General features: G+C 42.1%; 2 protein-coding genes across 2 annotated transcripts; one reads left to right on the forward strand and one right to left on the reverse strand.

Annotated features, from left to right (window-relative positions):
• Positions 1-1,830: 1,830 nt before the first annotated feature.
• actr3b (actin related protein 3B) lies at positions 1,831-19,901 on the reverse strand. The gene is made up of 13 exons (XM_076290787.1): positions 19,856-19,901; positions 19,669-19,735; positions 18,644-18,699; positions 17,735-17,859; positions 17,171-17,281; positions 16,295-16,390; positions 15,884-15,991; positions 13,282-13,425; positions 10,223-10,396; positions 9,939-10,031; positions 3,955-4,080; positions 3,155-3,238; positions 1,831-2,814 (listed from the first exon to the last, which is right to left on the reverse strand). Exons 2-13 carry the CDS (start codon positions 19,710-19,712, stop codon positions 2,719-2,721), a joined length of 1,257 nt encoding a protein of 418 aa, XP_076146902.1. The 5' UTR covers positions 19,713-19,735; positions 19,856-19,901; the 3' UTR covers positions 1,831-2,718.
• Positions 19,902-20,739: 838 nt separating this feature from the next.
• Positions 20,740-23,143, forward strand: xrcc2 (X-ray repair complementing defective repair in Chinese hamster cells 2). The gene is made up of 3 exons (XM_076291340.1): positions 20,740-20,796; positions 21,118-21,199; positions 21,484-23,143. Exons 1-3 carry the CDS (start codon positions 20,776-20,778, stop codon positions 22,314-22,316), a joined length of 936 nt encoding a protein of 311 aa, XP_076147455.1. The 5' UTR covers positions 20,740-20,775; the 3' UTR covers positions 22,317-23,143.
• The last annotated feature ends 1,283 nt before the right edge of the window (positions 23,144-24,426 follow it).

Genomic DNA, 24,426 nt, shown 5'->3' on the forward strand with positions numbered 1-24,426 from the left:
TACAGATTTAACAGATTCTGTCTTCAGACTCGAAAATACTCAAATAACAAATAGTACAAAGTACAGACACTACCTCTAGACATTTACAAGATATTTAGAGAGGCTTTTTTCTCTGCAGGCTATTTTTAAGCAGTGGGAGTTATTTTTGGTAGTAGGTGTTTTCTTTTAAATCTAAAATGGTGGGACATTTTTTTTCAGAGCCTTAGACTACGTCTATGAATCTCTTTACCCGAGCTCAGACAGTTTTGAGACGTACACAACCACACCAGCGTGAGATTTCACACAAAAACAGTTGTCACAGTTAATCTCATTTAACTGAAAGAGAAAGTGTGGAAAAGTAACAAGCAGGAATCATGGTCAAATTTACCATCAAAATAAATCCACAGGGATATAATCTTAAGAGATATCAAAGATGGAAACAAAGCATTGTTTACTTCACAGTATGTCTCCAAACACGTCTGTTGGCACATTGAACTGAGTAATGCAATCTCCATTCCAAAAGTTTCCTTCCATCTATTGGAGCTACTGTAACATGCAGAGCACAGGCTTTGCTATTTAAAAAGAAAAACATTGATTTGGCTTCAGCAGCATGTGTTATTCGTCTCACCGCTTTACGACACACGGGGGCCAGCTAAGTCAGGGAGCTGCCAAATTAATGCCAAGAAATATTCACGAGAAATATCCAAGATAATGATCATTAAGGCAAGCCAGGCTTCCGGTGAGATAATAATTCCGCGACACCTACACATTACGGAGTGAATGAAAGCCTCAGCAATAGATTCAATTGCCAACGATGGAAGAAATCTAATTAAAGCCAGAGACAAGAAACAACTGTAGCGTACAGTACACAGCCGTTTTTCACTCGCACATTATACAGTGAGCTGAAAAAAGAAACACACTATACGCTGGATGCAGACCCGATTACTTACGATATTGAAGCCTGAGGGGGGCTTAGCGTGGGGTGTGGTGGGTTGGGGGTAAGGGGTGGGGTGTTGGGGGGTTGCAATGGCGGACAGGATGGGGTAATAAGAGATTATTATTATTATTATTATTTATTACATTACATTTAGCAGACACTTCTTGACCAAAGTGACTTACATATGTCAGCTATATTACAAAGGATCACATTGTCCCCGGAGCAATTTGGGGTTAAGTGCCTTGCTCAAGGGCACAACGGTGGAAGCTGGGAATTGAACCGACAACTTTCAGGCTACTGCACGCTAGCCCAGCTCCTTAACCACTACACTACCACTGCCCCCTATAGAGAGATAAGCACTCACAGGCCCACCCAGGGGGTGTGATCCCCATCAAAGCTGTGGTGGGCGTGCGGAGGACCGGGATTACAGAGCGGAGAGGGCCGGGGCTCTGGTGAGAGCTGATGGCTCCCTGAGAAGCGGGCTGGACTCCGGGCTTTAACCCAGCCCCGCTCCGGCAGCACGGCTCTGTGTCTGAGGCCAAGGTGCTGCACAGTGAGCTGGAGATAGTATAGCAGGAAAATCAGATGCCGCTTTTAGCCGTGGGCAGAGGGAAAGAGGGTGAGTGAATGTGTGTCTGTGTGTGTGAGTGAGAGAGAAAGGAAAAAGGGAAAGAGAGGAAGTGTGTGTGTGTGTGTGTGCCACCGTGACTGCAAGAGAGAGCGAGAGGGAGAATACAAGTAAGAAGTGCTGGCAGCTTTAACATAAAGCAAGTCAAAGTTACACTAAGTTGTCAACCAGTGAATGAAAGTAGGCGAAGGGCAAAAGAAGGATGATGTCTCTTATTGCTGCAGTTTACAAATCAGAAGGTGACAAAGGAAATCAATGCAAAAGCTGCAGTTGAGAAGTGACTTTATTTCCCCCAGCTTTGCACAGCAGCTTTCATTTCAGTCACAGGCAAAATCAAGCTGTACAACTCCAGGAGTTGTGATATTTGTCTTCCATTCAAACAAAGTAAAATAAGTAAAACGAATGGGTGATATATACTCTACATACAAGTTAAAGTCAATCTTTTCTCTTTGAAATATGCCGGATAAAAATAATTTAATAAATAGAATTGAACTTACTTTCACTCTGTTGTGAATATACTCTATTTCAAGTGTACCCATCTCCCCACCCAAGTTCTGATAAACTATTTGCTTTTAATACAAATATAAACTAATCTGAAGATAATTTGCCATACAATATATATTTATATTATGTCTCTATTTCTTGTATATACAATTTCAAAGCATGACATTCTATTCATTCGTACGTCTGGTAGTGCTACAATTCAAGCTTAGAGTGTCTTCCAATACAATCTCGTGCAGACTGGGATCTGAAGCTAACCTTTATGCTGGGGAACATAACACAGAAACTAATTCAATGCAAGAAAACAGTCATCATTGTATGGCTTCACCTGAAGTACTTTCTATTCATTTGTCGAAGGATTTTTTTGTGTGTGTTTCTTGTGTTTTTGTTTCCGTTTTTTCCTCTGCCTTTGATGTTTGCATTTGGAACATTGAACATTCAGTGTGTGTTCTACCTCTCCCCTTCCGCGAACACTCTGGATCTGAATCCAACAAATCACCTGGCGCCTGTTCGGAGCTTTGAAACTCATCCTCAGTCCACAGTGGTATATAGAAAGTGTGCGGCTTTCACTGGAGCACTTGGAGACACTCAAAGGTAGAAGCAGCACGGATGACAGGATGCAGGTCTCGAGTGCGTGCGACAGAAGGGTGCGAGTCTGACAGCCTGTCCAGTATTAGGACATGATGCCAAAGACAGGGTTGTGGCGACAGATGCTGGGGCCGTACTCCTCGTAGTCCTTCTTGGAGTGGCAGACTTGGAAAAATTCAGGCTGTATAATGAAGAACAGTCAAGAGTGCATCTGACCGATAAATCTGCATCAACCCCCTAATACATTTCACTATTTACAAAACAAATGATGTGTTGACAGACTCTACACTACTCTCAAATGTTAGCACACATTCAGCATTAAGTATCAAGTGTTTGATTTAAACATTTTTTTATTTAATTGGAGCTAATCTGCGGAATACATACACATATTCCAAATTCATCAAAACTGCCTCAACAAATACAGCATAATTATATGTATATTGGATGCCTTCAGGCTTATCAATTTTCCTGTCTCCTGCCAATGAGGAGAGAGTGTGTACATCTGTGTTAGCGCTACCTACCGTTGAGGCTAGCATGGATCCTCCGAACCACACGGCGTATCTCTGCATGTGATGGGTGATGACCTGCACCTCTAAGGGCTTGGGCTGACGAGGGGAAGAGAGGAAGAGAACTCAGTAAACAGCACCTCTCTGACCACCCCACCCACAGCTCTGCAGCAGCACGGCCTCGTGGGGTCAGGTGGAGCGCTGGAGCCAGCCTGGACCAGACCACTGCCTGCAGCGTCCAAGCAAGACTCAACAAAAACAACAGCCACTCTAATGCACGAATGCTTGTGGTTTGCCACAAAAAGATGCACAACTGAGCACACACACACACACACACACACACACACACACACACACGTTTACAGAATCAGTGCCCTATCTAAACCAAGCTCATTAGTTTCCCTTCTGTCAAAAAGCTGGGTAAACACAGCAGACAGCCATGCCCTCCCCTGGATAGTAACTACTATTTTCACATGCATGAGTGAGTGTGTTTGTGTCTGGGTGTGTTTGTGTGTGTGTGTGTGTGTGTGCGTGTGCGTGTGTGTGTGTGCGTGAGTGTATCTGTGTGTGTTTAGTCCCCAAGGTTACCTTAATCCTACAATTACCATATCATTTAAAGTACAATTGTTAGAAAATGACCAGGTAGAGTACAAGAAATGTCCTTGTTTTGTTATTTATAATATAATGGTCATGGAGCAGTGCCAATCGGTTGAGTCATGCAAACGCTTATGAGTCGAGGAGCAGCTAGTTTTTGTCCACTCAGACCCTTCAACTATTCTTTGACCCCAATCATGCAGAGCATGTTGACCTCTGACCTTTATCCTCCCTCCACTAAGTTCCTCACTCAGGCGCAGACGGGCGTCCACCACACGTTTCAGGTCTCGCTGAAGACGCCGGCCAAAGTCACGGAACATGGTGGAACCTCCTGAGAGAACAATGTTCTGCACACACAGAATGCATATACATATGACCAGAGTATATCAGCACATTCTACTGACCTACATATAATATGGAAGGAAATATGCTGGATTACAGAGAAATATGAAGAGCAACCATTAACCCTACATTAAACTTTAATCTTCAGTTTAGAGTTTAGACTGTTCATGCACTTCACTCAAGCATTTAGTCACATTATTTATTTACTTCTTCAGTTGACCTAACTGCTATTAATACGTCATACAACCTAATGGATACCACACTTATGAATAGGGGAACACATATGGTTTGATTGGGATGCCCCTGAAGAATAGAACAAAGCTATATCCTGATGCAATCCGGACAAATTCAGACGTGTAACCTTGACATCAAAAGGACTTCAAAGGAGAGTTCACTTTTAGGCTACATTTTTTATGTACATCTATATTCCACTGAATTAATTATCTTGTAGCTTTTGATTCTGAAGAGGAGACAGATATTTGATTGATCCTGGGGGCAGTGGCGTAACTATAGTAGGTGCAGCAAGTGCAGTTGCACCAGGGCCCGTGACCTCCCGGGGCCCGTCGAAACCCCCGCGGAAAATTCTATACAGGTCCTTTCTGACTACCGGCGTGCCTTAGACCAGGCCAAGGCTACAGCGCAGACGCTCGCAAATAAATGGGGGGTTCAGAGTACATTTGAAAATGTTAGAGCACGGAGAGTGAAGCGTCACTTTGACGAACTATCGGAAGATGAGCGCAGGAATTTAATGCAACTCTGGACATCATAATCAGTCAGCTCTCCCAAAGATTTGCAAGTATGCGGGAAACTTGTCATGTGTTTGAGTCTTTACGTCCTCAGGTGATGATGAACTGCTTGAAAAGGCAAGACGTTTGTCAGACCATTATAGCAGGGACATTGCACCGACATTCCCAACACAACTCCTCTCATTCAGGTCTTGCTTTAAAGCAGAGATTTCACAGAAGTCATCTATTTTTCAACTTGCCAAAATGCTGGTGGTAGATTATGACAGTGTAACATCCACATTCAGGGAAGTGTGTACTGCTCTCATGTTGTTTCTGACATTGCCTGTGACTGTGGCAACAGCTGAGCGATCTTTTTCTAAACTCAAACTTATTAAGACCTACCTAAGGAGCAGCATGGGGCAGGAGAGGCTCAGTGGGTTAGCTATCCTGTCCATTGAAAATACGAGAGCCAGAGCATTAAATATTGGGAACATCGTTAACGATTTTGCACAACGAAAGGCTCGTAAGATGGCCTTCTTCTAATGGCCTAATTCAAACATATTGGGGATTGTATGCATATGAATGATTTTATTTGGTTTCTGCACGGTTAAATAAGTTAGGCTACATTAAGTTTTGTTTCTGCGCAGTGCGAGTTTATAAGCAAGCAACGCTTGCAGTTTCAATAGAGGGTTGAAGAAGCGCATTGAGCGCATTGAGTGTTCCCATAATTCCATGCGAGTTTTTGTTAATGCAGTAATATTAGATTACCATGGCCTGCAGGCTTTAATAAAATTATTTTTAATGTTTTCACATGTAATGCATCCGATGTAGTCGTGTGTTTTTTATTTGAAATTGTAATATGTAACTACTAAACTACTTCGGTGCCTCAGGCCCTTTGTATAAACAATTGAAATCACCCTTAATGTGTATTGCATGTATCAGAGCTAATTCATCCTGGGCCAGAATATGTTGGTATGGGCCCGCATAGTGCTCTCGCACCTGTGCCCACCATTGGTTTGTTACGCCACTGCCTGGGGGGTGGGTGTCCTGCAAAAGTTTCCTTTTGCAGAAATCATGAAAGTATATACGTAACAGTTCAGAGAGATAAGATGAAATTGGCAGCTGTAGAACACAAAAGAGCAGAGGTACTACGCAGAGGCACAGAAGACCGGACCTTATCTTCCACCAAGCCTGAGTTTTACAAATAACTCAACAAAGACCTGCTCTCGAATAACAGCCTGATGAAATGAAAAACAACTTGTGTCACAGCCTCAAAAGTGAATCAATCCTTCAAAAGTCAACGACTAATAATAAATCCATGTCTTTTAGTTGACATTTCCTGCACCTGTACTTCAGCAAGGAAAGGTTCATATCCATGATGTGTTGGTTGGAGAAACCAGCCTCCACTGCATCTGAATATGCTGATATCTGCTCTGTAGAGAAAACATTCTGCTGACCACTGGAGTAATTACAGGATTGGAGAACGGAGGGGCCCTTTCGGTGACCTGAGAGAGGCATCGATCGCTCTGTGATAACAAGGGATCTCGTGCATATCCCTGTGTCATCAAAGCGCAGTCAGCGGGTCAATCCCTAGTTAACGAACTTGGTGAGAGATAAATCCTCTTGTTTAGATTGGGCTGAGGTGAGACACTGTCTGGGGAGGGATATTTTCGCATTGTCGTGGTATGATTCTGGATGGCATTCATTCGTATGGCGAGGCCTTGTGTATGTAAATAATATATATGTTTGTAATGCATATAAAATAGAGTTCAAAGGAATCTAGCCAGTTGACCTGTTAATTCAAGTGAACGTTCATACCAAATTTGAAAAACGTCCTTCAAGGCATTCTTGAGATATCGTGTTCGTGTGAAACGGACATACATGTGGTCAGAGTGACCTTCAACTTTGGCCTTTGTTTAAAATCAAATCACTTCATCTTAAGAGTCCAAGGAAAGCGATACTAAGGGCCCGTCCCAATACCTCCCCTACCCCTAGATTTTTGCCCTAACCCTCGTTTTTGCGCGTGCACGTGTAGGGCTAGGGTGTCCCATTACTTTAGGGAGCAAGGGGAAGTGTAATTTTCCCCTTAAAATCAACCCTCAAAATATAGCCAGGACCGATGCAGGCTTAAAACGAAGTGGGAGATGAAATTACCCAGGATACCGTGCAAGCTCACTGAGCCGGCCACATTTTTCATATATTTTCGCAAATAAGCATATTAAAATGTCTAACTTTGTTGGAATATGTTAGTTTGATGCACATCTGATGGACTAATGTTAAAATATCTCACGAAGCTATCTGACGATGTTCATGATATCTGCTGAGTGCTTTGAGAGAGTCTGCCCATCAAATAACGTTATATATCTGATCTGGGTAGTTTCGTCAATATTTAAGGTGTGTGTTCTGGCATTCACATGAACACGCATATCTTTGTTGATTAACCAGACGTAGACCGGCACAGCCCACACAACGATGACCGCTGGAACGGGCATGTTCCTGAATGAAAATAGTAGCAGGCTACTACCGGTAGACACGTCGGCGCTGCGCGTGACGTAGGTGAGCACGTTCGCTACGCTAATTTGCATATAGTGGTGTCCCAATTCATAGGGAAAGATCTTCACCTCCACTTCCCTTGTCGAGGGGGCTTTAATGTTGAGGGCAATCAAAACCAAGTGGAAGTTTTAAGGGGGGAGAATTGGGACGGACCCTAAATTTGATATACATGTCTCAAGGCATTCTTGAGATATAGCGTTCACAAGAATGGGACTTTCATGGTCAATGTGACCTGGACATTTGACCTTTGACCCCAGACTTCAGATATCTAATCAGTTCAATATTTCCAATCCATCCAGTCCAACAGAACATCCTTACCAAATGTGAAGCACGTGCCTTGGCACAAGCGAGATAAAGGCGGACAGACGGACACACGGTAGGCCGTACGGACAACCCAAAAACATAATGCCACGGCTGTCGTTGGCACGAAGGCATAAAAAGAAAGAATGCCAGAATTCAGAAATGCAATGTTATTCCTCCACATCTCTCTCTATGTTCATCCATCCATCCATCCATCCAGGTAGCTATTCGTTTATTATGGGTGTCAGCAGGAGAGATTAGAGGGAGGCTGGAGCATGCAGGTGGAACATTTCTCTACAGATGAGAGGTGTTCATTTCACACAGAGGAGACTGGCGGTGGTTGGGCACTGAGAACACAGAAATGTATGTATGTATGTATCCTGAAGTTAGAGTAAAGGAAATATTTATACCAGACAGACTTGCAAACTAGAAAGCTTTCTCACTAGTGCATTTACTGTATCTGTAAGGAATGAAGCGATATACCTATGAGAGTTTTTGTTTTTTGAAGTCAGTTAACAACGGGAGGTTTAAAGTGGATTTCTCTTCCAGAGCAGTAAACTTTACAAGCATTCACAGGGCACAGGCACAGATAGCGAGAGAAATTGGGTAGCTGAGAATGCTGAGATATACCAGAGGCTGGGGACCTGTGACGACAGCTGAACGGTCTACAGATACTGCCACAGCATGCTGACAGGGGAACAATATTGACCACAGAGGGTGGCCATGCAAAAGATTCAGATACTTATGGCCACAACAATGGTTTCTGGTGCCTCAGTACCAGCAACAAAACAAATGAGCTTTCCTTAGCCTGCTTTGTCCGAGATCTAATTGTGTTCCTGAGAGCAGGCGGGAGGAAAGAAAGAAAAGGAAAGAAATTGAAATGCAAATTGTAGGGTATCATTTTCATATCGTGAACGACAGAAATGTAGCCACTAAATTTGCGGTCAGTGAAATCAGTTTTCTCTTTCTGTCAGACTCGCAGCAGCAGAGGGAGTTCCAGCGAGGTCATGTGATTATCTCAACAATGTGCTCTTCTTGCAGAACAATTCCTGAGTGACTCGGTTTTGACACATCAACAGTCAATCAGTCAACAACTGATTGTTTAAAGAGCTATAATAAAAATGTCTTTTTTTAGCCAGCAGTAAATTAACACGCCATTTCCCAGTCAAAATATCATAACTCTAAATGATAAAACTTCAGATGTACAATAAAGTTTTACCATGATAGCACTCCATGCCTTTGGGCAAGGTAACCTAGCGTTTGGAACTCCCCAATGCTTGTGATTAATATGTTGAAGGTATGCATCAATATAGTCTTTGCTCAAACATAGTTTGTATTCTTCGAAAGTGTTCACTGCTTTGCATGCTTTTTGACCATTGGTCCAGGGTCAAATGCACTGCATAAATCTGAATATTGGTGAGAGAGTGAGATTGCCTCTGCATGATAATTGGAACTGTGCAAATCAAATGTATAAACGATGGGAAATCCATCTCGCAGTTGAGCCTCATGTCTTCAGTGGCAAATAAATGATGTCAGTGTAACATCTGCTATTCCACAGTTTTACTTTGAATGACCAAAGTTTCAGAGAAGTCTCAAATTTCAGCACTTCAGAAGCTCTTCTTGACTCCTTCAACACAAAGAAGTATAGGCAACTTTTTATATTACTTTCATGACTGGTGCAAAAGTTCAGATTTCTCTGTGATTTCACAAGGTCAACGGCACACGCGAGCAGCAGATAAAGAGGTGTTGCATGATTCATTGGCATTATATGAGCGGCTTTTATTCACACGCTGCACTGAGCTGCTAAGCGCCGGGTACGGCTCAGCTGAGTCCAAAACCATGGCTCAACAATGACCCCTGGTGGAGACTATATGTCACAACAGAGCACATAGGCACTGTTGCAACTCAAGCAACACACACCACCAAAGGCCCTTCACTCTTTTCACTGCTACCATTTTTTTAAAATCATTTTCACTTGAAGTACACCAACTCAAATGGATCAGTATGAAACTCACTGCCTACAGCACCTTCTATTGAAACAGACATGAGCAAGTTGAATGATAGAATGACATGAGTGGGAGGACATGGACATGGTATTCATGCCCACAGTGAATAAAACCCATTAATTGACAGAGGCATACCCCACTGACATCGCTAAGAATGCCCTTTTCATTGCTTTAGGTCTTTATGAACTGAATCCTCATGCTCAACATTTTTGAGGGCCCTATGTTTCCAAAGTACTTATTAACTGCAGAGAGAGAGAGCTGGGGGAGAGGGGGCTTTACCTTGTACAGGGGTCTCCGCACATCAATGGGGCAGTTCTGAATCACCTCGTCCACCACGTCTGAAATGGGCTGCATGAAATCTGGGTTAGCAAACTGAGGGAACAGAAATCAAAATCATAACAAAAAATCAGGATGTGTTGAAGCGCCAGTGTGTGCTTGATGAGATCAATTTAGAAAATATAACAGCACTTTCGGATGTCATTTTGTGTAGAGTGCTTTCTTCACTAATGTCTGACAAAGTAAATACTGCAATTATACATTTGGTTACTCATATACCGTGTTACCTCTGGGTGAAAGAAGATTTCCGGTCCGAGGAAACGCTCATATCCGACATCTATGTGGAACTCGCTTTTGCTGATAGCATTGATTCCCTTGTACTTCTTGATCCACTTCCCGGGGTCCGTGTCGTACTTGGTGAATTCCTTCACAATGTCTGGACAGATGTAGCAGAACCTTTCCTAAGGGCATCAAATGGATCATCCATTAACTGAACAAAAACCCTGAAGCTGACAGCTGTCAGCAGACTGCTCACGGCACTGTCAAAGTCATGGCAAGCAAGGTATCACACAAGTGCAGGTTTAGTTGAGGAGGGAAAGGCCTTGAGCAAGTTAACAGCTGTTTCTTTCTCTGGGTCTCTTTCTCAAGCCAGATGAGAAGTCTTTGCATTTTGTGTGTGTGAGTTCTGTACACTTTCAAAAAGAAATACATGCCTAATTTCAGACATACTGAGGAGAGGTCTTTTCTTTCTTTGTGCAATAGGTAGGGGATCCCCCACAGTGGCTGATCAAAACCCAAGCCTAATTCAGAGAGGCCCTCCTTCATGGTACAACATGTTCTGCCACCGAGGCCAACCAAGCCTATCTAAAACTACACAACAGCACAAAAGATAAAACAATACACAACTGGCTGATGTCAGTCACAAACTCGCTGCATGTTGCACCCGGGATCTGTAAAGGCGTAAAGACAATATTTTCTACTTTAGTGTTACTTCCATGTATCACCTTCAAATGGAGAGCATAAACTAATCAAGACTTTTATAGAGAGAGAAGGGGTAGGCTTCATGGAAGAGAACAGTCTTACACATGATTGTAAGTATGACAGTGCATTTTTTACAGCTGATTATGTCAATGGTTAACCTGATTCCACCAGATGCTTCGCATTTGCTCGGCATATCCATCTGGGAACTTTCCATTGGAGAACTTTTTTTTATCTATGTTGGTAATAGACAGGCCAAATCAACCAATCAGATCAACGAAGCGTATGACGTACTAACAGAGCTTCAACGAAAATACAGCCACAAGCCCGCCTCAAAACCAACGGTGATTGGCTCCAAATTTTCGCCATTGCAAGGACCACGGGGCGGGAATCGAACCCGGGCCGCCTAGCGCACGGTGAAGGCGCCCCAGCCAGCAGCGCCACAGCTGGGGCCATACATGGATTTCTATGCAATGTCACAAAAACATGCGTGCACAACTAAGAGGCAGAAAGCACCATAGAACAGAACAGAGCAGTGCTCTCCATGAAAAGAATAAAATTAGTTTTTGTGCTGAAAACTGCCCCAATTCGAAATCACGATGGTTAGACAATGTTCAGTATGTTCAATATCCCTAACGGAATGCATGTCTTCGCCAAAAATGACAAAATACGATGTTATAATAATAATGCAAATGAACGAAAAACTCTGAAATATAGTCTGAAATGAGATGTTATTATCATTGAGACAACAGGGGTATACAAAAAAATTCCGATTGTAGCTTACAGCAGCCGACTATTTAGGTTAAGTTTATAACGTTGTGGACGGCCACCAAGCGTCTTCTGCCCCACGGCTGTGCGCGCATCTAGTTTTGTTGGTAAACGGGAAACCCGTGTATTAGTTACAAAGTTAAATGCACTGCAAAAAATGAAATCTAACCAAGTGTTAATAATCTTATATTAAGATCAAAAAATATATTTGGCATTGTTTTTAGTATGAAAAGACTTACCTAGCGCTCTCTCGAAAGATCATTTTGACTTAAATTTAGAAGACTTTGACTTATTTTAAGAAGTCTTATCAAGACAAATTTACTCAACGCACTGGCAGACAAATTTGCTTGTTTTTAGGACAAATTTGCTTAACGCACTGGCAGACAAATTCGCTTGTTTTTAGGATGAGATGTACTAATTTAAGAAAAGTTTGACCTATTTTAAGTCAAATGATTTCATGAGAAAGCGCTAGGTAAGTGTCTTTATACTTAAAACAATACCAACTAGTGTTTTTTATCTTGATATAAGATTAATAACACTTGGTTAGATTTTGTTAGATAAGCAGTTTTTGCAGTGTGGCATTGACCACACTACACTTCACACAATACCAAAGGTTTTCACTTCACATGTTTACTTGTGCCTGTTGGGCTTTCAAGACAGAGAAAGAGAGCCAGCAAGCAGCATGCAGCGGTCAGACTTGTGATGTGTAGGTATGTGTAGTGAGCTTATCAGTGGACTGTAATTCACATATCAGATTCCTCCCTGTAAGGCTGCATTATTGAAATATACTGCTGTAATCTTTACACCGACACTCTCTGATAAGATCACTATTAAAAGGATTGTAAGATAGACAGCTACACAGCGTATTATCTGTGAGGGTGAGAGTGAGAGAGAAACAGAGAGAGAGAAATGAGAGACAGAGACAAGAGAGAAGAGAGAAGAGGGAGAGACTTTGTGCGCCTGTTTCTGTGTCTGCGTGTGCATGTGTGTGCATATGAGATATCAGAGTCTCAGAGATAGTGAGAGGAAGCTTTTAGAAGAAGAAAACAGAATGGCACAAACGAAGAGTGAAAAAGAAAGAGGAATAGAGGAGCCACGTGAGAGCCATACACAGTGTGTGTGTGTGTGTGTGTGGGGGGGGGGACAGGAAGGGAGGGGAGTGGAAGGGAAAAGAACACTTGTGCTACACTGAAAATGATAAACATAAAAAGAGAAAAATAAAAGAAAATAGCACAGTGTACTTTCTCAAAAGTTGCCAAAAGAAGTGTGTGACTCACGATACAACACACATAAAAAATAAAATAAAAAAATAAAAAACACTGCCAAGCGTGTAAAAATCACAATTCACTTACAGTAGTCTACTGAGGGGGAATAGGGAAGGTCACAAGGTAGCAGGGGAGGGAGAGGCCTACCTTGAGAGAGGGAGAGCAAGTGAGATGGATGAAGACAGGAAAGAAAGAGCAAAGAGAGAGATAGAGAGAGAGAGAGAGAGAGAGAGAAAGAGAGAGAGTGTGTGTGAGAGTGTGTGTGTGTGTGTGTGAGGGAAAGAGAGAGGGAGAGGGAGAGGAAGGGTCAGAGAGGATGGGAGAGGGAGACCTACCTTCACAGCTTTAGCGGTCTCCAGTGACTGCTCGGGGGGGATGCCCACCTCTCTCTCCCGCAGCAGTTGCTGGATGAAGTATGTGATGTCCCTGCCTGCGATGGGGATGTGCTTTATGCAGCTGCCAATTACATAGCCCTCTGCCTGCAGGTGAACAAGAACACATGCATGCACAAGTGCGCGCACACACACAAGCCACCCACACAAACACACACACACACACACACACACACACATACACACACACACACACACACACCAAAACAAATGCAATCCTCTCACAAAAGCACACCATATGAAAAGGGAACACAACACACAGTGCATGCACACACACTCACACACACACACACAGAGAAAGAGAGAGAGAGAGAGAGAGAGAGAGAGGCATAGGTTAAATAAACCTGCACACCATCTGTATATTTGTACTGCATCAGTGCCCATGTTCTATGTTAATTGCATATGCATTATAAATAAATAACAGCACCGTTAGCAGCTTTCAAGCACACTGCAATGCTCTCTGAACTCTTTAGTGTAACAATCTGTCTACAGGGACAGCACGCACTAGCACAACCTCTACAGGAGGCTCACATTTACACATCTACTGCCAAAATACAGGAAGACCAAGAATACGCTCAAACTCACTACCCACAACAGTTGCAGCTGTTTTCTCAACTAACAGTAAAGGACGAACACTAGACATTCGCTCATGATTAAAAGGGGGGGGGGGGGGGGGGCATCAATAACCATTAAAGGGGTGGTTCAGGATTTTGGACATAAGACCTCATTTCCAAGTAAGCAAGTGTGATATTTATCAGTGGAGACCGTTTTCAACACGTTTCATCCAGTCCTTCTAATTGCAGAGTTCGCAGGTGCTAGGCTAGCGCAAGTCAACGGTATGTGCTAGCCTGCCACTAAAAACAGTCTTACCCACTCCACAGTACACCCGAGGCAAATAAATTATAACGCCAGACTATCGATGTAAATGTCTGTATTGATAGGCCTACTGTTATTTATAACGTTATTCTATCCTTGCATTCCAACGATCGCATTACATTTTGAGGGACTAGTTTCTTACCACGACGGAATAATACTTTCTCCGGTTAGTAGTACTGCGCCGAAAAGTAAACAGTAAAGCGCACTCCAATGGGGATACTTAGTAGTAGCCTTGGTAATATCAGTCCACTGCTGAGATGCAAAATGACTACTACCAACTTCAGGGACCAAAGTATAACTATTGCAACGCGATGCGAGGGTAGTTGTATTTCTTACACTATTCTATCAACACAGACATTTACATCGATTGTCTGGAATTTGCCTCGGGTGTACTTTGGAGTGGGTAAGACTGTCTTTAGTGGCAGGCTAGCACATACCGTTGACTTGCGCTAGCCTAGCACCTGCGAACTCTGCAATTACAAGGACTGGATGAAACGTGTTGAAAACAGTCTCCACTGATGAATATCACACTTGCTTACTTGGAAATGAGGTCTTATGTCCAAAATCCTGAACCACCCCTTTAAGCTACAGTACTGGTGCCCCGGGCTCCATTGAACTATCACAGGAGAGCTTCTCTGACTATGCTTTACAAGTGGGCAGTAACCAAGATTTCCACATGAGTCACGTTTCTCTCCATCATCTGTGAAGATCGGGGCAGGAGTTCATACTTACACTGCCAGTCGGTCCACTGAACTCTGGTAGACATGAGAGCACAGTATTACAGGGTGTGATGCGCTCAGTTCTGTATGATTTCTTCCTCTCACTTCACCTTAATGTGACTGTTCTTTCTAAGAGAAGTGTTTCCATGAACAGACTGGGTGTCTTCACTCTCTTTGTACAGATTAGTTAGAAGTTAAGTAAGCCACAGAAATAAACATTTGTTTCTGAAACAAGCACCATTTTTGCTGCCATGAAACACAATATTGTCTTTTTCAGCAGCGGTGCTCTCATAAGAATATTACAGTTTGCATGTGATTTTTTTTCCTAACAGGCTACAAAAACACATAATTTCATTTTCACATCCTTCAATTAATATTCCACTTCACCTTTTGTGTATATTACACACCGATAACAATAGCAGTTTCTTTCACCACCTCCCTTCTATAAAAACTTGTGCTTTGTGATAAAATGGACCAATAATATGAGGGCTTTGGTACTCTTAATTGACATTTATATAACTGCAGACAGTATGCTGTAAGTGGAACATCACAGATTCCACCATTAGTCGACTAATAGTAAACCCCCTTCCATGGCATGAGCGACTTCTTCATAGGGATTTGCATTGAGATGCAAATGCAACGCATATAGCCACAGTTCTTTGCATGTTCATCACTGGGCACCTCACATTCTGGACACACTCAAACTATTATTCCCTCCAAATTCAGCCGAAATTCTCTCACAACCAGCCAGAGTAAATTAAGGAGCATGTCTGGGGGGGAGGCAAATGAAGACTGGCTCCATTGGTGAGGTGAGTGTCGTCACTGCCCAGTACTACAGTAAGAAACAGTAACACACCCAGCTCAGTGTTTAGACTCTCTGTATTCATAATGTGTTAGTGTTAGTCATCACAAATAACGAATTCAGTGGCAGTGAAGGGCATTGAGCTCACCACTGGGATGGCATGAGTTACTCCATCTCCGCTGTCGATCACTATGCCCGTCAGCGTCCGCTCTCCGACCTGGCGTGATGTCCAAGAGGCCGCCAGGGCAAGCACTGCCTGAAAAAATAAAAAACACCGCCAACAAAAATAAAATCAGATATTTAAAAAAATGGGTACGCAATAAAATCTTGGGAATGTATCAAACTATATTTAATTCACTTAAGTTTTCAAACTTTTTCATCAGCTTTTTGGAATTTGAGTCATCAGGGCTTTATGGCCTGAAAAGCTTTTATGAGCAAATTTTACGACATAAACATGCTTTATTGCATAAAACTGAATTAAAGTCTATTTCCCTGAGTGGTTTTAAGACCAAGGCTTTTCTTTATTGATTCCTCCCAACACTCTTTATGAGAAACGTACCTGCACTGCAATGTACAATCCGGGCACATTGAAGGTCTCAAACATTATCTCTGCCAAATACTCTCTGTTCTCAGGGGTGTTCAGAGGAGGCTCTGTCTGAGAGAGACACACATGCATCCAACGCAGGGTTTGAGGTTAAACTCTCAGGTTTGGTCAGTGCAACTGCAACAGATTTATTAAAAGTAACATGCTGTAGGAATTGCCCTTTTCATTCATTTTCAATGTACTACTGTAAGTATCCATTTCACTCTAAGGGGCTACCCAATTTGTCTAAAAAACAACTAAAAGAGTCATGCTCCCGTGATAACAATATTACATAGTGTACTGTTCCAGACACGCATTGGCAATATCAGAGACTCTGGATATAGTTTTCTTTAGTGTAAATCAGTGTGTCATCAAAATTAGTTTGAAGCTGTTATTTTAAGGTAAAATAATTATACTGTGTTATTATCCCATAGACATAACTTGACTGAGGTGAGTTTAAAGATTTATTTAGCCAGATGAGCTGAAAACACCAAATACCCTTAACAGACATATTTGCTTGAGAATGCATTCAATTTATCAATGCATAATGAAGTACCGGTAAGTCCTGCTTCTTTTAGGATACACAAAGCATAGACATTGCAGATCAAAATCAATGCTTATATTACTGAAGCATTGTCAAGTGCTACATTGATGTTTCATTCAGAAGCGTTCTACATTGTTCACATGTCTTACATTCCTGTCTCTCTGTAATGCTAAATAACTGTGTTGATGAAGTAAAACCCAAAAGCTTAATGATGAAGTACTTTAGTAAGATACAGCAAAAATACACACAACCATAATTGACCTGACATGGAGCAGAGCACACCCTTAGCTCTGTCTGATTCCCCTCACCATTAAGAAATTGTGATCTTCAGGTTCAGCCCGCAGGTACTTGAAGATGATTTGCTCCATGAACTTTTCCATCAGATCCCAGTCCTCAACGATACCGTGCCTGATTGGCCACTTTTGGAGACAGAGGAACAGCAAGTGAGAATATGGCTGAGAGAGACTGAATATGACCCTGTGCTCTGATAAAAAAAATATTATCTCAGAGAGAAAGACAGGGAGATCAAGAAAAAACACAAAAATAAATGAAAGAAAGAAAGAAAAAGACAAAAGACAAAGGCAGGTAAAAAATAAATATATAGGGCTAAATGAGTATTAATGGCATGTGCGTGTTTTGTCCTGACTAGAAATCAATAATTAAGTGTAAAACATGCACTGTTGATGGTGCATTGATGATACAGTTTGAGTCAAACAATGAACTATTTACAGTACTCTCCAGTGGTTTGTACCACACAAATACATCTAAGTAGGTGAGGACAGGCAGCAACTTCCCATAAACATCATCCCAAACATTATCAAAGATACAGTTCCAAACTGTGGTTCCAAAATACAGTTTTTAACACACAACACCTTGGTTGCATAGTTGGGCTTGTCTATAGCCTCATCTCCGATGAAGAAGTCCAGGTCATCCACACCTTTCATCAGCCTTCTCTGGGCCTGGTCTCCAACACTGGCTGTCTCCCTGATCGCTATGCCTGAGGAAACACCACAACAATACTGCTATAGAATACGCCACAGTCAATCTCATTTTGATGCCTTCTATTTGTTGAGCAAAAATGGACTGTCACTGAGGCCATCATACTCAGAGGTAAAAAAAGCTGACACCATCTGAAATTGTGACGAAAAACCAAGCTAGACGATTCTTTCCATAAACAAAGCGAGCGCAGAATTTTTTTTGGATATCTGCGAACACGCTCAAGGTAACCTGGCCACGGCAATGATGAAATGTGGAACTCAGTTGTCTTTTCATTAGCTTCTCCCCCAGGCCAGGTTTAATTGAAAGCTGGGTTCAAAAGAGCTCACTGGTATCAAATTGAAGGTGAACAACTTGGCATTATATTCACCACATGTACTGTATCTCTCTCACTGAAGGTGAAGTCTGTATGATTGCACATTAATTACGCTTAAAAAAAGAGTTGAATTCTGACTTGAATACCGATAGATAGATAGTCTTTAATTCATGTAAATATAGAAAAGACCAATAGGCTACTTAACAGTACCAGATGATTGATATGCTCTAGACAAGTGCAGAGATTAAGCTCCATCATTCATGAATGTGTACTTTAGAGAACCTCAATACAGTCATACAAGTAAAAGCTAAAATCAAATATGCACACTAAATGGGACCCTGAAAAACATTAATTATTCTATTGCTTGAATGTTTCTGCATTGAAGCCAATCTACAATGTAGCAACATCATCCAACAGAAGATACAGCATTTGCCTCCAGCAATTTGATTTAAAATGTAATTGTACTCACATGATGGCATTATAAACTGTGGCTCTGTGTTACCAGCATATCCAATCTTGGTGTACCTGAAGTCAAACAGGAACAGCAACTCCCTAATAAGGCCTCATTTTGATAATGTCTTATTCAAAATAACATAAAGAGTCCTGATGGTCCTTAAATAGTTCATTGTCCCTTCAAAAAAGTGTAGAAAAGTGAAAACTTTTAATGGGATATTTGAATCTCAGACCTTTCCCATCAATTATGAACATAAAGTCATGGGTCTTGTATAAGCTCTTTCATTAAAACTGGAGCCTAACAGATTGAGAGGGGGTAAAAGTGGGTTCAGTGGAAATTGGTTTGTTCCAAAGCGGCCAAAAACAAGCTCCAACTAATTACAAATGACCTTGATCACCGCTGTTTTGCCCTCCGGCAAAATGTGCCATTTTCACTTACAGGGGGGACAGAATGCACTGCTATACCTGAAAACTCATCTGTTTAGCCAGCTACTCAGTTCTTCACTTTGCAAGTCAGATGCACCTTACAGGAATTAGTGATATATTCATTACTTTCATTGTTAACCATTTGTTTTTGTCAATCTTGATTTTAGTTCATTTTCCAGAATTACAGTAGACCATCACTGATGAAAATGACAGTCTCCAAAGCACAAAAATCTAGCACAGTGACAGCTCTTGTTGGAGGCACACATGACCCATTTTCCTATTATGGAAATGTGCCACTGGTGATAAGATGTGAAAACAGAGATGTAAAATAGGGTTATTACATTACAAAATAGAAAACACATATGTTTGATAAAACTTGTAAAACATTATTTATTTTGTCATGTCAGTGATTCTCTGTCTGTATTATGCTACTGTACATAAATGGCTACATATTATTCGAATATGATGTGCAACCTCAGCTGCAGCAGGGAAAATGTTGTGTAGCCTATTAGACTAACGTTACTTCCTTTAATGTAGGCTACTAAATACAAACCAGTGTTGTGTTATAAGGAGCAGTGCCGCAGAGGACATGCTCCCTGAAATAAACAAACTTACCCCGTCCCACAGTCAATCACGCAGGGAGGTAGGGGTACTGCCATGCTGACGATGCTGCTACAATCGCCTAAAACAGACCATTTATAAATTTGCCTTAAGGCGCATCATTTAATATTTACAGGATAATAGGCATTGAAATACAATGTAGGCTAAATACAAATGTAAACTCGAACAGTAATTTACAGACCTGGTCGATGAACTGGTTGTGCCCGGCTATCGCATGCACCGTTAGTTCTCCCTATGACAGTGCGAGTACTTCCCGAGTCAAAAGGAAACGCGGAAAAAATAGAACCGCACCGGAAAGCTTTCCAGTTGGTAGCTACTGGCCTATGCCCGTTTGGGTTAGAACAATGGCAAAGACATTCTGGTAGTTGTCCTTATTAGTCTAATTTATCAATGTCTACAGGCTACTATTTTTCCAGAAACAACATGTAGCCTATCAAACACTATTAGTTTTTGTTTATAATAATAGAGCCAAGACCCACCATGTGGCTTTCTGAATATGGCTATATCACCCTTTTAAAGTGAGATCTTAAAAGTTTCAGTTTATTCATTTCGCGAACAATTGATAACAGACAATGTAAGGGTCTTGTGATTACTGCCAAACATAGCATTTCACTGTTCCCCGACAGTAGATGGTGCTGTTGTAATTTCCCTCTCCCTTTTGAAATATTTCATAAGATTCTACAACATAATCAGGTTTATTTGTGGGCTCGTGTGGGCATCTAGCTCCTGGGCAAGTTCTCCTGTAGATCCTAGCCTAATTATTCTGTGATAGGCTATTATGAATAATTCCAAATGTGCACATGTGAAATGTCAGTTGATTTTGCTCTTATATGATTACATTACATTTCAAAAATACAATGCCTATGCAAAACATATGGTTATTCATTCGAATTGTTTGATTGGATTGGATATCAAGGTTGTCCGGTGAACACGTTTCGTCAGGTCAGACTCAGGCTATTTCAACACAAAAATCAGGTTGCCGTTTAGGAGAGGTGCTTATACTCCTAACACTACGGTAATAGTTGCTGACATTAGAGGAAGTGAAGCTGCAGTGTGATGACTTTTGTGCGCGAAAAATAAAATGGGATAAGAAATGTCAGCATGTCTGAAACCGGTGCTCAGGTAAGGAGATAGTTTGTTGTTTCTACATAAATGTGTAGGCCTATGTCTAGGTTAGATTTATAATCAACACAATTACTTTGTGTATATCAAACATTTTGTAGTCTTTGACTTCTCTTGTTGCACTGTCAACACAGCCTGCTGCTTTCACCCAAAACACCGTATTGGCAGAAATGATGCTTTCAACCTAAACACCGAGTTGGTCGAAATCGAATCAGTTAGGCCGTTACTTAGCCATTCAGCCAGATGTCATATTCTCGCTGGCCAGTGTTTTTTTTTTTTTTGTTGTCATTCTGTTGATACCAGCAAAGGTTGTTTTTACAGTTGTTTGCGAGGCTTGAAGGACGGCGATGTTTGAAGGACATCGAGCCCCAACTATTTCCTGAAGATTGTGGACCATTACAAGGTATATTCGTAGGCTGGCTACCACCCATTTAAAGAGATCTTCCATCTCTCTGGGACCTAACAGAGTTGGTGGCAAAGTTCGAATGTCTAGTAGGCCAGTGGACCCCGCTGTTTGGTTTAGCCAACTTTTTAACAAGATGAGAAGAGAGGCTACTACAAACTGCATTTAGATAGTTGATGTGGCCACATTGTTGAACAGTGTGACATTCTAGATTAAGATTCATTATAAAAAAAACACTGACTTTCTTGCATCCTAAACAATATGGGTTCTTCTCGTTTCTGCAGGAGACATTGTGGAGCTGCATGGCACAGAGGGCACTGCTAAAACCGAGATGCTGTACCACCTGATCGTGCGCTGCATCCTGCCAACAAAGCATGGGGGCCTGGAGGCAGAGGTCATGTTTGTGGACACCGACTTCCACTTTGACACACTTCGTCTGGTGACCATCCTAGAGGCCAGGTTGGCTCAGCTGGCAGTGGGGGCCGCAAGCGAGAAGCATCCAAAGGAGGGCACTGAGGAAGAAGAGGGTGATGAGGAGACGGTGAAGGCATGCCTGCAGAGGCTCTTTGTGGTCCACTGTAGCAGCTCGGCACAGATGCTTCTCAGCTTTCATTACCTGGAGGGCTGGTTCAGCAGTAGGCCCGCTCTGGGCCTGCTGGTCCTGGACAGCATCTCCGCCTTCTACTGGCAGGACCGGAGCGGCGGTGGGGAGAGCGTGCCCCGGCAGGAGGCCAACCTTCGGAAGTGTGCCCAGCTCCTAGATCGGCTTCGCAGGGACTATGGCATTGTGGTTTTTGCCACCGTGCACGCCGTTATGAGGAACTATGGGTCATCTGAAGCATCCAGTAGCACAGCACCCAGACCGTGTGAGGCACCATCACCTTCATCATCATCCTCATCTTCAAACTCTCGCCGATGGAGCACCGTGGTTGACTTTGATAAGCCATACCTGTGCCGGGCGTGGCAGAGACTGGTCACTCACAGGTTGGTGTTCTCAAAGAGTGACATTTTAAAGGACAGAAGGCCTGTGTTCTCTGTGGCGTGTACCACCACCAGGACGAGGGGAGTGAAGAGGAGCTCATTCTTTATAGCAGATGCTGGGATGCAGTTTTTATGATTAGGGCTACTATTTCATCATTTTGTAATGACTAAGGCTACTTTCATCTTCATGTGATTAAGGCTACTGGTTTGTTTTGTTCAGTGGTGACCTTTTTGTTGTTTCTTCTTGTTGTTTGTGACCTTGTTATTACTTTTGTCCCAGCTCTGGAGAAATAGAACATTTTAGAGGTACTGTCTAATTCAGCCTCCATTCAAACAATATGGCTATTTAATGTAAGTCTGTGTAGGGATATTAACATGTTAAATGATCATTCAATTATTACTTTATCAGTGATCTCCGTTATTGCAGTTCTGTGTGCATTACTAAAGTGCCAACCAAGAAGCCCATTACAGATAATAATTTCTGTTTTCTAGCAAAGCACTGATTGGGTTAAAATTTGCATCGGCAACATTGGTGTGCGAGTTCTTTCTTGACCGAAGGACTGATACACTATTGGAACTAACGCACCCACAAGGCCTGGAGTCGTTGCCGCGATACCCTGTTTGCCCATACCAGAACTGTTTTCTAGCAAAGACATTTTCTCACTATCACATCAGTCATTTTCTTGGAAATATCTTTATAGCACATGTTCATGTTCTGGTATTACATTTCCTGTATGAGCTCATTTGAAACCATCCAACTGTTATACACAATTTGGTGTAAGTGTGGATTTAGTGGACTTCCTCAAGGCTTCAAGACTGGTTCTCTGCTGCCTGACAACCTGAAATAACGTTTTGTGTAGAATATTTTACAAATACTTTTCATAACCTTGTTTCATTGGTGCATTTTGTGTATCTTAATTACGGAGATGAAAAAATAAGTCTTTGTGAAAATTCTGATCACAAAAATGTAATTTGGATCAAGACCATCAAATATTGTTTGGTCTGTCAAAAGAAGGATATTTTTAAAAGAGCTTCTAAGCAATTTGTTAACATTTCAGTGAAATTATGTTTGCAAGGGTGTGTTTTCAGACTTTAAACCATCAGGCCTACACTTTTGCCCTGCAATTCTTTGACTTTAGCAATTTATCATTTTCCTATGAAGAGCCCAAATTATACACTGTAACTGCCTCTCCTGGTAAGTAACTGATGAACATTAGGAAAGAACCCTGCCTAGTGCATCAAAAGTTCAGTCCCAAAGTGGAGTCTCCATCTGAAATCTCATCTCACCCCCACTCCACTCACACTGCATCCAAACCGCTAAAACATCCTTGCAGGTCAGCTCACCATCTAATTAGCCTTTGTATTTTGACATGCTATCCTTGTTTCCTATACCATCGCCCTGGGGGGGGGGGGGGGGTGAAAGAAATAAACAACTACAAATTACTCACTAATTACCAGCCATGTGTCAGATGCGAGTGGGCTGATGGGTCTGCTCAGGCGCCAGCTGTACTGTGCTCACAATGGCTGCTCAGCTTCCTCGGCTTCTTGTTGGCCTGCGTCTTGTTGGCATTGGCCTGCAACGCTTGAGCGATGCTCAGGCTCGGAACAATTAAGCAGAATTGGTTGTTGCTTTGGGTTCCCACAAGGATGACACACCTTGCCATTCTCATTCCGCAGCAGATGTTTGCCAGGTTGTCTCATTGTTCAGATGGCCTAGGCTTCCCCCTCGGGTGAGAACTGGGTGCAATGTGTGAATGTGGAGGGATTGATTACTGAAGGTAAGCAGAGTAAATTGTGGTAGGAAAAATGCATTATACTCGATCAGTGGATATTTTGCTAGAGTTTTTACTGCATTCGAAAAACCTCTTAAAAATGTTAAGAATTTGAAAAAATATTATTGTTAATCAAAACTTTAAGCTTGAATAGCTTTGTTAAGAAGGTATATTTCCTGGATTCTTGGTTGAAACACCTGTGACTTTTAAAGACTCATGGTCAATAAACATTTAGATCTTGGCAACCAGGGGCCGCTTTAATAGCATGTCAGTTGGACAGCTATTATAGTCTCTTCCATTGTTCACTCAGACTGCCTCCCAACAATCACCTGGATCTTCAGTCAATACTAAGGTTCACTCGTTACTCACATATAAAGCCATGGATCAATCCCCTGCTATCAAATGAAGGGGGATGAAGCTGGGGCCAAGTTGGCACCAGAACAAAACAATTTCTTTGGTGGTCTGTGAGTTTGA

This window comes from Alosa pseudoharengus, unplaced genomic scaffold, assembly GCF_046254945.1.
Source record: "Alosa pseudoharengus isolate Yale_2024_CS ecotype anadromous, Long Island Sound unplaced genomic scaffold, YU_APseudo_1.1 YU_APseudo_1.1_scf_18, whole genome shotgun sequence".
Taxonomy (NCBI): Eukaryota; Metazoa; Chordata; class Actinopteri; order Clupeiformes; family Clupeidae; genus Alosa; species Alosa pseudoharengus.

Bases quoted from the DNA above. Each gene is read 5' to 3' on its own strand.
- actr3b (XM_076290787.1), bottom strand. From the start codon at position 19,712: ATGGCAGTACCCCTACCTCCCTGCGTGATTGACTGTGGGACGGG. The intron at 18,700-19,668 runs GTAAGTTTGTTT...GTTTGACTTCAG, and splicing joins GTGATTGACTGTGGGACGGG to GTACACCAAGATTGGATATG. The intron at 17,282-17,734 runs GTGTTGTGTGTT...TGTCTCCAAAAG, and splicing joins AGCCCAACTATGCAACCAAG to TGGCCAATCAGGCACGGTAT.
- xrcc2 (XM_076291340.1), top strand. From the start codon at position 20,776: ATGTCTGAAACCGGTGCTCAG. The intron at 20,797-21,117 runs GTAAGGAGATAG...TTGTTTTTACAG, and splicing joins TGTCTGAAACCGGTGCTCAG to TTGTTTGCGAGGCTTGAAGG. The intron at 21,200-21,483 runs GTATATTCGTAG...TCGTTTCTGCAG, and splicing joins AGATTGTGGACCATTACAAG to GAGACATTGTGGAGCTGCAT.